General features: G+C 40.6%; 1 protein-coding gene across 4 annotated transcripts in view; it reads left to right on the forward strand.

Annotated features, from left to right (window-relative positions):
* Positions 1-14,157, forward strand: part of pkig (protein kinase (cAMP-dependent, catalytic) inhibitor gamma) — a 23,347-nt gene that overhangs the window by 7,688 nt on the left and 1,502 nt on the right. For 2 of the 4 annotated variants that reach the window (XM_008318969.3, XM_017036312.2), the window contains exon 2: positions 12,334-12,515. In XM_008318969.3, the coding sequence (XP_008317191.1) occupies positions 12,362-12,515 (154 nt within the window). In that variant the 5' untranslated portion in view covers positions 12,334-12,361. Of the gene's footprint in view, positions 1-94; positions 194-1,929; positions 2,224-12,333; positions 12,516-14,157 lie in introns of those variants that run through there. The other 2 variants (XM_017036313.2, XM_025059146.1) reach the window with 2 other exon arrangements.

Here is a 14,157-nt window from a genome sequence, read left to right on the forward strand (position 1 = left end):
TACAACAACTGCTCCTCGTCCTTTTTTATTATCGGCCTGCGGGAGGGTTTCATGTGTGCCCTCTAATCCTGTCAACTCAGCAAATTGAATCACATGACACTCACTTCCTCCTAGACTTGTGGAGGAAAATTGTTGATGATTCAGATAAGTAGAAGCACTTGGGAAACGTTGGACGCACAGAACATTAGTGCAGGTGAGAGGAGACACTTGGTTTTGTCTTTTGTGTTCTTTTTGTGCAAATATTGTTTTTGTAGATGAGAAATTAACACACGGTGTGGTTTCACCCGCTGTCGGTTGTTGTCTTATTAAATGAGTCGGTTGTTAGTGGATTGTTTTTAACAGGTGGTGCACGAAGATGAAAGCTGCCAGCGGATCGTATGATCTGTGGCACAGGTTTTTGTGTGGACAATGGGAGTATTTGTCAGGCTTTCAAAAATATCAGTGATGTCTTTCGTTTATATTTCCTTTTATAGTAAATACAGGCGTTTCTGTATTGTAGCTCTCAACGAACCCTCGTCACCGTTTCACTTCTTTATCGACCTTCATCTGCCGTCCAGCTTTCCTCCATTCTCCCCTCACACCCTCATCTCCCTCATGCCCTCGCTTTGTCCTTCTCAGTCAAAAGGGTCTTGTTCTGCTTTGTGTGTGTGTGTATATGCGTGTGCATGTGTGTGTGTGTGTGTTTGTAGAGAAAGCCTGGGAAAAGATGGGACATAAACAACACTGGCAAACAAACCACCTGGAGGTCTCATGTTGTTGAATGTGTGGACGGAAATAGAAGCGGACAACCTTGCAGTAGAATTAGAGTAGATAGAATGGACAATAGTGAATCACTGTGTGCTGCTGGGCTGTAGACAAAGGAGCTGAGGTAGACGAGGAAACCGGAAGTTCATAGTTGTGCAAAGCAAAAAAAATTATTCATTAATGAAAAAAATACAAAATAAAATGCACAACTACATCGTCTGACGGACAAATGTGTGAAAACATTTCGCAAACAAATGTTTTCAACCTTGGGGTTGCGATCTCATGTGGGGGCGCCTTGAATTTAAACCAAAAGATTGAGACAGTAAGATGAAGACCAGATCAGTCGTGGACTCCTTATCCCGTCAGTGCTCAGTAATTTCCCAGCGCAGCAGCGTCACGGAGCCACAGCCTAATATTTTCAACATGGATAGAACCAAAAAAAAAGGAGAAAGAATACTGCAAAATGTGTTTTTTTGGACTCTATTACTTACATCTGCTTTTTCCCCCCAGTGTACAAGTTTGGGCTTTTGAAGTAAGAAAAAAAGAGATTCCAATGTCAACCTTGATTTTTGTTTTTTGTCAGAGTGACAAACTAAAGTCATGTTTGGTTTTCTCTAAGCTTCCAATCCGCTTATCCCAGGACGTCTGCGTTTGATTCACGTTTCCCTGGAGACTAACCCCTTCTGTTGATGACGATGGGATTGTCTTTGGGAGTGGAGTGTTGGGACATTTCTGCAGCACTGTAAAAATCCCTTAAGGCTGTGGTTCTGAAATTCACGCATACAACCTCCAAAAAATGATTGGCTGACAGGACCATTGGTATGACCAACATTTCAGTCCAGCACCACAGCTCCATCCTGTTCAACTAATACTGTGAATAAGGGAGGGAAAGTATTACTAATAACTATTATAATTATTAGTCGTATCTCTTAGACAAAGACACACTGTTTAATGACATATCACTTCAACAACCAATTAAAGTCAATTCTGGAACACACACAGACAGAGCTGGTAATAATACATGACAGCTGAATTTAACTAGCGACTCACCTTGCTCTAATGAGAATTACACTTCCTGCATGTGTACCAAAGTACCACTTCTGATACACGTGCCATATTTTGAGAACCATTAGAATTACTTTCTGTATTTATCTCATTCTAGGAACATCCCAGTAAATAGCAACAACTCGATGCCACAATCCTCTGATTACAAGCCCAGAACTTAGTACCTGGTCCTGACTCAGCCTTGAACCAGTGGTTGGTAATTCTCAGTCACACCAATTCTATTCATACACACATACACACACACAGACAAAAACTAGGGGATTTCCTGCAGCCTCAGCCGTGTGGGGACTCCGTCTCATGTGTCCAGCCTCGACCCTTTAAGAATCCATGATCGATCCCTGGTCTATTTCCAGTTTTTGGGCCACGGGGACAGACACACATCCAGGACACGGTACTGTTCATCCCACAGCTTTGGTAATGTGACCTTTACCTACCTTCAAACACACAGATCAGTTCTTTGTTGTGTGTGTGTGTGTGTGTGTGTGTGTGTGTGTGTGTGTGAGAGAGAGAGACACTGTAACTGAACATAATACTTCACACAGAAACTGTTATAGGTGTTGCTGAGTGACCAACAAACGCAACCTTGTTTCTAGCAATCAACTCGACAACGACTGTTTTTTAGGCAGTTTCATTCTCCATCTTTTGTGTTTATTATTGACTTGTCAAGTGTGTGGATGGATTTTTGATGTGTTTACTACGATTGCTCCCTGGGGTACAAACAAAAGTTGTTTGTTTTTTTTATCTCATTAGAATAGAAACCATGTTCTAGTATTTACAAAATCAATTATGTGTGCCCTGGCTGAATAGCACAGTGAGTACCATTACAGTGATTACACAATAATGGACTAGAAGCAGTTGGTTAAATATTAAACCCTCCTGCTCACTGCTACAGATTATGTAAATCCTGCCCTTATTTGTGGTAAAATTGTCCAAATCTGTTTGTTATGTCCTGTTCTGTCTGGCATCCTTTGTGTCTCCCCGACACAGAGGAGACAATGACAATGAGAACAATGACAAAACTCAACAACTAAATTACAACGAGCACGAATTCAGAGAGATTTAGAGCCACTCGTGTTGCCCTGTCAGTGATTGAAATTGGCAGGCCACGCTGCGTCGCAACGGTATGATGTCATCATGTTCATGTAGCCGGGCAGATTACGTCATCTAGCCCACAGTCATTGTGGAGTGGAGTGGAAAAGAGAGACAGATGAGGTTTTACTGTTCCAAACTGTGCCGTGGTGATAAGGAGTGAACTGGAAGCTGCTGCTCAGACTGTTTTCGTTTTCATGTCAGGTGAAGAAGATGTGATCTTCGTTTCTGGCTCGTGGTTTATTTGACACGCAGAGGTAGAGTTGGTGTCGTGTGTTTGTGCAGCACTCATTTACAGCCTGTCTACACTGTGGCATTAACGTGTGCCTGCAGTGATGTGGTCACAGGTGGCTCTGAGCCGCTCTGCATCATTAGGATGCATCTCCACATGGAGCAACCGTGACGAGCGCTCACCTCCCAGCTCTGGGAAACGTGCACCACGACTGGTGTCGTCATGTGTTTATGTTGGAAATCAGACAGAAAAAAAAGTAGAAAACAATTGTGTGTTGTCAGATTAAGAATGTTTTTTTTTTTTTTTTTTTTTTTTGCAAAATTAATTCTTTTTTTTTTGTTGCAAAATTAATTATTAATTTTAAATATTATTTTTACACATTAATTACAGTTCTATCGCTCGCTGTTGCAGTTTGTACAGATTATTTTTCATCACTTCATCATTAAGCCGAGCTAAATTTAGCTTCGTCTTTGACTCGCAAATCATCACGGAATGGCATCAACCCATGACTTGCACAGCTAAATTTAGCTTCGTCTTTGACTCGCTGCTCCAAATCATCATGGAATAGCATCAAACCATGACTTGCATGAATGTATATCCATTTACAACATTGAAAAATTATATTATAAAATGTTACAGTATGACATTCGTAGCTAATTATCTGCCTTTCTTATAGACATGAATGTGTTAAAGTGTGGTGTTTTGCAGAAATGTGGCAAATGTGTTTTGCATCGCAGGCTTCATTTTCAACTGGTTCCTGTTAAAATTGGATTGGCCTTTAAGTTTAAATGAGGAACAGAACTCCATCTTCCACTCATTTCCCTGGAGGTTCTTTTGTCTCTATTTCTGTTGCTCCTCTCCTCCAGGCCCCATCATTCACTACAACACACAGCTCGATAGAGATGTGCACAACACAGCGATTTGAAACAATGAAAGCCATTTATTATGACACAGACACCGAGAACGGGTGGATGTGCTTAAATAAATATGACTCAATCAGGAATAGATTTCTGACATCGCCTTCAGGGATTCTTTCCTAATTATGACCGGCAAATATTTATGTCAGTTGGAAGTGAAGCCACTGTTTGGGGCCTGATTTTATCTTTAATAATTTAAGAGTAATTCTTTACTGTGGCCTAAAAACACGCTGTCTCTAAAAATATTTTTCTCAATGTCACAACGCCAGCATAGCAGAGCTGTTCACTACATGCGACCTTGCTTCAGCCTGTCATAGTTTTCCTACACAGCTGTCTCCGCAGCAAATCACCTTCCATCGATCCTATTAACCCTCAGAAGTGAAGGCAACCTTCTGCTCACAGACACTTAACCACACAGTCGGTGGAGACCGCCATTGATTTCTATGACAACAAACGCCTGTTGTCGTATTTATACCTTATATGAAGCTCTACAGGTCTAAAAAAAAAAAATCCCCTGAAAGTGACCGAGTACAGCTGCGGGATAGGCTGACTGATCAGAGAAATAGTGTTTACTATCATTACTTTTGTTTTATTATTTATGGTGAAATGCAGTGGCTTTTTTTTGCAGAGGCAAAGAGAATCCAGGCCTTTTTTTAAAAATATAACCTTCATTTAATAAAAACACCGTCATCTCCTCCTCTCTCTTTGAGACAGTGATTTATGATTGGTAAAACACTGCCCCTCTAAATGTTGCGTGGTGAGTGAAGGTTGGAAACGTGGTACTGCACTGAGTTGACTTGGCTTCCTCTGAAGTTTTCCCCACACCACCAAGCCACTGGTCAACTGAGACGCGAAAATTAGACTTCTCAACAATCTATGGGAAAGACTGTGGTTTCATGTAAACTTTGCACCAGCATATTTTCCCCTTGAAGTCATACAGGGACAGCAAAATGGAGAGTACAATTAAAAGCAAAATACTTTACGAGGTCAAGTCAAGACTCTTGGGGCAAATACAGTATATTTGAGTGAAGACAAACAAATATGTGTTAATTAGAAAAAGAATCTCTACATATCTTTTATGTAAGTTGAGATTCTTCTGCATGTTTCCATTAGAGAATTACTTTTTTTTGAGTGGGGGGTGGGGGTGGGGAGGGACTTTTCTCTCAATATCACAACAAAGCTCCTTTCAAATGGTCTTTAAGTTTTTATGGAAAAAATCAGATGGCGCTAGATCGAAACTTGTGCCAAAGCCTCCATCATTTGAACAGGTCTTCCAGTCCAGGTTGGTTAAAATGATATAAAATATTGTTTTCACTGATTTAATCAGACTTTTCAAGGCTTGAAAAGTCTGATCAAATAGTGAAATATTGTTGGTGATAGTATTTTTATGATCAGATCTCTACTCCAGTGTCCGTTTGCTGAATCAGATGTTCACCCCTCCACAACACCTGTCCATGCTCCAACAGTCCCTTCCTGAATTTCCATGTAGAAATAAAACCACGGGTGTCAAATATCAGTGACAGTGTTTTTGGAATCAAATGGTCTGCTTCATCTGCATTATCAGATGAAAACCACAGAGGACGTAGAACAGGAACAAATGAACACAGCTCCAAAATTGTTACATTCAACAAACACAGCACTTGTTCTTCATTTAGGCAGTGACGCAGTTGGTCTGCTGGTAAAACACCAATAATTAGCTGAAAGAAGACGTACCGCCACAGATGGTGATTTGGTTGTGTTTTTGGTCAACAAATTGATCTGTGCTGATTTATTGGAATAAGGAGGGAAGAGTTCCATTTAAAAACCTGGCTGTTTAGATGTACAGCAGCTTATGGACGAAGCTGAGCGAACTCTCTACTGCTTGTAAATGTACTGAAAGGACCTTGTTACTTTCGTTTCACCAGTGCTTATTATAGAAAGGCCACCACCAGAGTAGTCATTATCAACGTTGCTATCGTTACTGTCTGACTATGGCAACCGTCCAGAGCAAGAAAGTGACTAAGACTAAGTATCCAAAATTGAGCTGCTAACCCTTGTCTCAGTGGAAGGAAAAAAGACAAAGAAAATGCATTTTCTTCTCCACAGATATATATACTATATATACTCTATATATATATATATAAAAATATATATATATATATATATGGCCACATCATGTGTGTTATCTAGCCCAACTCTACAGCTCTGATAAGGGAGCGTCTGAAAATGATCCAGATGGTCAGACATCATGTAGATTTAAAAGCTGACAACAACTGTCATTCAGTACAGCAGAAACATGTGTTTGTCAACAGATGAGAATTTCTCCACTTTCTGTGTTATGTTTTGTGCAGCAGTGTATTTTTTTTGGATGATACGTTTTATTTACATCGTTTTATTTTATGACATCTTCAGGAAAAAAATGTTGTGAAAAAAACAACAAAACTCCAGGAATAACAAGCAGCATGGTGTAGTTATCGTGCAAACTTAGATGTGCAGTGTCCTCTGGGAAGGAGCTGTTCCTCAGTCTGGTCGTGCTGTTGTTCTTAAGTTCTGCTCGGCCGCATGGCCAGCAATTGTTCCTGTGAGCACAACTTGATAAACACTAGTAAAACAAAAAAAAACCTCAATTGTCCCTGAGGCTCAAGAAGCCTTGATACATTTATATATTTTTTTCCTCATGTGAAACATATAACAGGAGCTGATCTCTGAAGAGCTCCGAGCTCCGAGCATATAACAGGAGCTGATCTCTGAAGAGCCCCGAGCTGCGAAATGGGAAACTACAGTTTCAAAAGCACCTTTGCGTGTTTGCCCGCTGTGATGATTTGACCAGGCCTGATTGATTTTGATTTGGCTGAAGCTCTCTGAAATGGCAGCCGTGCCCTGCTCTTTTGTTTTATTCATTAGGTCACTCGAGATTTTTTCCACAGAAGTTGATGCTAATAGCCTCGGTCATGCCTCTTATCTCCAGTTCTGGTTTCTGCTTGATGCAGCCAGGCAGAGAAGCCCAGCACGCTCATTTATGGATGGCAATTATGCGAGAGTGGCGGTGATCGCCCTCGCTGAAAAGTAGATGGAAAACTGCGTCAACCGTCTACTGTTAGCAGTGGTGATTCTGACTTTATAATAGCGTACATCTTTGAGGTGAAAGCGTCAGGGGGACAGAGGTGGTAAAAAGTTCTTGTGAACAGCACAGATGTGTGGCTGCTCGCAGCTCTCACATAAAAAAAGGCTGAGTGTTGAAGAGGCAAAGCTGCCGCTCGCTGCTCGGCGTGCTTCTTCATACTCTCCACCAGGGAAATTAGGCCTTCACACCCTTCCAGAGTCCCATTAGTACAGGGGGAATATGGGGCCAGCGCAGTGTACTCACCAAACTTCAACGCACAAGGCTTTTATTTATTTATGAGAGGTAGACGGGAGACGAGCAACAACGTAACCGACGAGGAAATATGGCTCCCCTGTGTTTGGACTGGGCTTTGTTGTCAACTAGGCCGCTGCTGACATCATGTGAACTGACAGTGTCCAGACCATATTTGATGAGGCTGGGAGGCTGTGATCAGTAGAGCAGGGAGCTGAGGAACAATGCTGCTGTGATACACAGAGTGAAACACTGAGGACCGGGTGATCGGGTGGATCAGTGGATCAGGAGGAGTTCATTCTGAAACAGAACTCTGAGCTCTGAAGTCGGCGGTAAGACAGTTTGACATTGATCATCTCTTCATCTGAACAGTTACTTCACTGCTCTTTGTTTATTGTTTAGGCACAGTTACTTCACTGCTCTTTGTTTATTAGGGTTAGTATTAATTCCTTAATGTGATGTTTTCACTGCAGTTTGATGATTCACTTTCTGTGATTCCAAATTTGATGCCGGTCATTTAAGAGAGGAAAAATAGATTCAAAATAGATTTATTTGATGATATTTTTATTTTATATTTAGTTTGATATACTTTACATAAAATGAATAATAAAAACAATGGAGTAAACAAAACCAGAAGCTCTAATTTTTGGCTAATAGGCTAAATAAAATTACAAAAACTATTAAAATAACATTTTTCAAATTGGGTTTCCAGTTTTCTGTTATTTTGTAAATATTACAAAAAAATAGTATCCACCCTATACATAAATATGCTAAATATCCTCCAAGATAAACTAAATGTTAATTTTCATGACCTACATAAAAAATTCAAATTTTTGAATCCCTAGTCAGGAAAACAATTAACTAGTAAAATCCTGTTTAAATTAATTATTATTATTATTACATATTAATTCTTAGTTAGATCAATAAATAATAATTGCAAAATTAGAAATAAATAATTTTAGGTCAATTTATTTTCAATTTCCAAAGTAGGCTAAGCCATAAAAACAACATTACAGCCTTATATTTTCCAAATAAAATAAACATGGATTTGAATCTTTAATACTGTAACTCTTACTGGTACTGGTACCTATTATAATACCATCAAAGAATATGAGCTGCTTTCCCGGCTTTCACAGCATCTCGTATAACCGTCCAACCAGACTGGAAATGGCAGATGGGGAATCCTCAGTTGCTACGTGAGGCAGATGAAAGTCATTCACGTGGAGGCTTCTTGTCTGGTCAATAAGTGCTGCAGGTTCCGTTGAAACAGGTCGTGTCGTCAGCGCTAATAGAGTTGAAATCAGCCAAGAAGCAGGTCTTGGTGTTGTTTATTGCTCATAATGCCGGTTTATTATTGTGCACAAATCAGGCTAAAAGGCTCCAGTGGGATGGCAGTGAGTCTGCCTCTCTAATGGGCACAGTGTAAGTGACTCTGCTGAGTCATATTCCCTCAGTGATTACTGTGGGTTTTTCCTTCCCCTCATCTCTCCATTCCAAACGCCCTCCTCATACATCATTCTTGTCCGACGTTCATCCCGCGCCGCACGTCTGCACTTCAGCCTCTGCCTTCATTCACAGTGGGATTGTGGTGGTTTGGTGTTAATGTGATAATGCAGCTCATGGTTTATTTGTTCAGTACAGAAGGAATCACTTGAATTTGAATTAGTGTGTTTTTTTTCTGAGAGAATCCCCCCATATTTGAAACTGTCAAAACACTAGAAGGCCTGATTCATCTTCTCTCCTGACGTACCCTTTGGTTTGGTTCTGTTTTAAACTCGGAGCGTTTTAAACATGAGGTAGATTTGCTTAAAGCTGAAACAATCTGTTGATTCAAGCGCAGCTGAGTAACGCGTCCCAGTTTGCTGCCTGGCAGAATAAAAGCTGTCAAAAAGAGCTTGTTCCTTTTCCTTCCTTTCGAGACTCTGGGACGTTTCAAAGGCCGTCACCGCAGGAAATGATCCAATCTGACACCGTGTTCGGCAGGAAGAGGGGAGGAAGTGAGGAGGGGGGAGAAGGCAGTAGGCTAAGCTGAGTTCATTCTCAGTGAATTCCCTCTGACCATTGACTCGTCATTGTCTCGAGTGAAAATGCACACCTGTGACATTTGTCTCGCCGTGGTGTTTTCAGTGGCAGCTGTGTTGAGTTTCCCGCCGTCTCCACAGGCTGCGCTCTCACAAGAAAGACTCTCTTTTTCTTTAAGTAGGACGTGCACTTCAGGAGCCTCCTGGTCATACTGTGAGGATGAGATCAGGAGATTTGGTTGTGAGATTTTTTGAGTCTGAACCAGTGCAGTAAAACTGAGGAGACTGAAGTATTTATCAAGATTTAAATGTACGTAATATTAAACCATAGATTGAGGGTGAGTCATTTTAAGTTGGTCATTAGTGCACAGATGGTGTGATGCTGCCCCCTGTTTTCTTTTTCTTTCTTATTTTCCTTTTTTTTTTTCTTATTAATTTGTGCTAGTGCTAGTAGAAAGCCAAAGAAAAGTTTTTTTTTTTTTTTTAGTGCTTGGATGTGTGCTGGTCCTGGCCTCTGACTACATTATATATATTTTATAGTATTTTAAACCATGTGTGTGAAACACGTTATTTAATTTCTTCCAGTTAATGATGGTGCGCGACATCGGTTTAACACACACAAAGTCATCGATGTTTCTTTATAATCGTCGACCCTTCAGCTTCCCAGCTGTGCTTGTTTGATTATTTATTTTTTACTACTTAGAGATATTCACGCAGATAAAGTCACAGCTGAAACCAGGCAGTCAGACACAGAGGAGCAGAAGGCTCATCATCATCCTCACCACAGCCGTCCCTCCATGGAAACCTGTTAATGATCTCATGGTAGGTTTGGCTCAACAAGTGCAGGCAAACCAGCTAATGAAACAAACAAATGGCAATTGGACTGAGCTGCCATGAGCAGCATAACGACGGCGTCGATGGAGCGGAAAAGGCAAACACGATAACCAGGCTGCAGGAGTTACACTTGATCCTGGTTTTCAGTTCAACCGTACATGGTTCTGCCTGTGAAACGACGCTGATCATATTTTTGTAGTAGCTGCGAAACCTGCATCTCTGAATTTGTTGTTTCACACGTAAATGATAAGGTTATAGCCGAGGTTCGATATGGAAGGTTCGGCAGTCAGGGACAGGATAAAGACCAAAAAAAAAAAATCACTCTCGCACTTTTAGCTACGCTCATTTACAGTTGAATTGCAGTTATTTATATTTTGAACTCGGAAAAAAGTTTGGTTTTTCCACCGATAATGGTCACATTAATTAGCTAGCATGCTGATTAATCTACAACAAATATGAGATGATGATGAACATCGCCCTCTGGTGTTAGAAGGTAGGAAATAAGGTAAATTACCATTTAACTAAAATCAAAATAGCATGTGTATGTGCAGGTGTATGGTAAATTAAAATATAATTTTAAAAGGTAACTACAATTCCAACAGTTAATTTTAAAAGGTAACTACAATTCCAAAAAAATAAAATCAAAATCAAAAATAAGCCTCATTTTACACAGCAAAACTCAGTGATACAATTTTGCTGATAACTAATAAGCAAAAGAAAATTAAAAGCAGTGTCTTCATTTTCTTCTTTTTACCTGTAATTAGGATTCTTGATATTAGAAGTGAGATTAGCATGAGGTTAGATGGATTTAATTTAAATGTGAGGGAAAACTAATGGCAGTTTAAAGGGAAATGTCAATGCTGAGTGTGTCCTTCAGCGGCCTGAGCTCTAATTGGTTATTATTGACAACATCACATGGCTGCACTTTAGGTTGAAGGAAAGGTAGAAGGTGTTATTATGGAGCTGTGAGACACGCTGGTCTCCCACTGTGAGCTGCTGCATTAATGAGGGTGGGCTGTGGATGTGTGTGTGTCCGTGGTCACCTTCAGCCCCGTGTTGGCCCACATCGCTCAGGTAAACTCCACAGACTCCGTGGAACTCTCTGACATTTCCCGGGGAGTTTGCAGTTTTTACCCAGAGTGCCACGGTGTCTGCCCTCCGCCGCCGATTTCACATTCCACCAAACGGCACGTGTGCGGCTGGTGACCAGAGGTGCTTCCTCTCTGGGTCACACACACTGAGCAGGACGGCTGTGAGATCTGTTTGAGTCATAGCCTTTCCTGCTCAGTGTTTTTTTTTCTTCTACTTCTTCTTTCACAAAGGCACATCTGTGGGTGTAATGCATTCAGTCATGCTTCAGAAACTCAGAGGACACAGAAAAAAAGAGACCGTTTTGACATTTACAATCCAACACCTACTGCACATTTTCCTCCTTGTCCTTCCAGTCTTTCTCCTCTCGCCTCCTCTCTCTGTGCTGAGGCCTTGACTCGTTGTATGGTGCAGTAGTCGTTCTTCAGATCCTTTACCTATTCTAATATGAACTTACAACAGGAAACCGAAAGGGAATAAATGGCAGACAGCAGCTTGACACGTCCTCTGAATGGATTACCTTCAGTAGCTCTGGTTTCCCACATTGATCTGTGCTTCTCTAACTCCATGTCAAATCCATGCTTTTGTATTATACGTCTGGGTGTTATAATATTCTCAGTGAAATTGAAAAAAATAGAAATAATTAATTATTCACACCTAAATTATTCAAGAGTTTCTTTAAATAGTTGTTATTTTCTGAGTCCTTTTTTTTTTTTTTTACCTTCAACTTTGATGGAATTTTCACCCTTTACTTTTCAGTCTCGCCAGCGTTTATATGCATGTATCTGTCTGTTAATTATCATTGAATTATCTATGCTGTGTTGTTTCTTATTTTTTTGGATTGTGTCTTTTTATCATATTTTTTATTTTTTATTAATTTCCTTACATTTACACATTACCCTCTTTTCACTGGACCATTGTATATAGTTTTTCCGTGTGATATTATGTCATTTCCTCTCTCACCAACTTCCTCCGCTGCTCTTTCACATCTGCTCCCCTCGTTGGCAGGTGTAATGAGAGCGCTGGTCATGGACAGATGATGGACGTGGAGACGTCGTACTCAGACTTCATCAACTGTGATCGCACAGGCCGCAGGAACGCAGTACCGGACATCACTGGGGAGGAGACCGGAACGGCCAGCACCAGTGAACTGACCAAAGACCTGGCAGAGATGGACCTGAAGGCTGCAGGTCAGTACATGTCACCGGGGATAATGCAACATGCCACTGGTACAGCACTCACTGGTGTGAGGAGCACTCAGTCCTCTGTAAGATAAAAGGGTTGGGGGGGGGGCAGGACCTTCTAGTGGGGGGGTGTTGTTTGTAGTGGTTGTGGGGTGATTATCTAACTGGACTATTATTCAACAGTATTCAACACTATTATTAGTTGTTTTCAAAAAAGAAATAATTAACAACAAAGCAAAAATAAAAATGTTTTTAAACGTTTTTTTTAAATTGCAAAAAGCAAAAAAGAAACCTATCTAACATAGAAAACAAAAAAATTGTCACACACATACTGTATCAAAAATTATATCAATACGTATTTTAACAAACATACTACACCAGTGTTTTAGTCTTTTAAAATTAAAGTGCACAATATACAAAATTTTCCACACAATAAATCAGAAAAAATAATGTTTTTTACCATCTCAGGTTTTTTTTTTTTTTGTTGTGTTCTGTGTCACATTAGGAAAAATAATGTTTTTTACCATCTCAGGTGTTTTTTTTTCTTGTAATCTGTGTCACATTCTTCATAAATAGATTTTATATGTATTTTATTTTCCTATTGTTTGAAGGGATATTTCATTCATAAATAACAAAACTCAAAGCTGTGCTCCCCGCTGCACTGTTGTTCCGTCCGTCTGTGTGGACATGTTCTTCTCTGCGAAAACTCACTAGCACCAACAACGTCCGCGTTGACAGACACCAAACCCTCGACCATATTTGTGTGTTAACACGTCCAGGAAGCCTGCTGAGCAGCAGGAAGAGAGATTTTTATTACAGCCCGCAGTAATCTGCTGGAGAACACGCAGCAGGACAGACTTGATGAGTCATTTTGGTTCGCAGGACGACACTGCACTGAGGTTTTATTTGCTACTAAAAGTTGTGATTTCTGCCCTGTGACGGACTGTAGAGCTGAACCCCAGGTCCAGTTCCTCACAACCCTGCAGAGGGAGTTAGCAGTATATAACAGGTGGATGGAGTTGTTTTCTTCATCTACCAAGCCGATGACCTTGACTGAAATGTCATGTGGCGTGGAGTTCTGGGAGTTCGTTTGGGCAGAAACTGTCTAGTCTAAAACATCTGGACTAGAACATCACTTGTCTCTCTGTATTATCTGTTACTAGGGGTGTGTATTGGCAAGAATCTGGTGATATGATACGTATCGCGATTCAGGTTTTACTCGGCTCATTGATATTTTCTCGCAGCCCTGTCTATTATACCCTAATATCATGGCAAGAATCAATGATGGAAATGACGTCTGCACGTGTAGACAGGACTCTGAAAGATGACGGCAAAATAAACGTGTTGGTGTGACATTAGCTCGAGCTATTTCTGAAGATCGCAAGACAAACAATACTAACTTAACATATAAACAAAAATACTAAAAAATAAATTACTTAAATTTATATATACGTAAGGGTTCTTATGTTTGGACGAGCAGAGTTCAGTGTTCCTCAACTCATGCTTGTCTAAACATAAGAGACCTTAATAGATGAGGTGGAGCGACTACATCAGGCGTTTTGCGTCACCTTACGTCCGAAGTGCCTCACGTTGCCAGACGGACTGGTGATGATGAGAGTGACGCCAGTGCCACTCTTCATCACGAAGA

The sequence above is a fragment of the Cynoglossus semilaevis genome, chromosome 10 (assembly GCF_000523025.1).
Source record: "Cynoglossus semilaevis isolate Cse_v1.0 chromosome 10, Cse_v1.0, whole genome shotgun sequence".
Lineage (NCBI taxonomy): Eukaryota > Metazoa > Chordata > Actinopteri > Pleuronectiformes > Cynoglossidae > Cynoglossus > Cynoglossus semilaevis.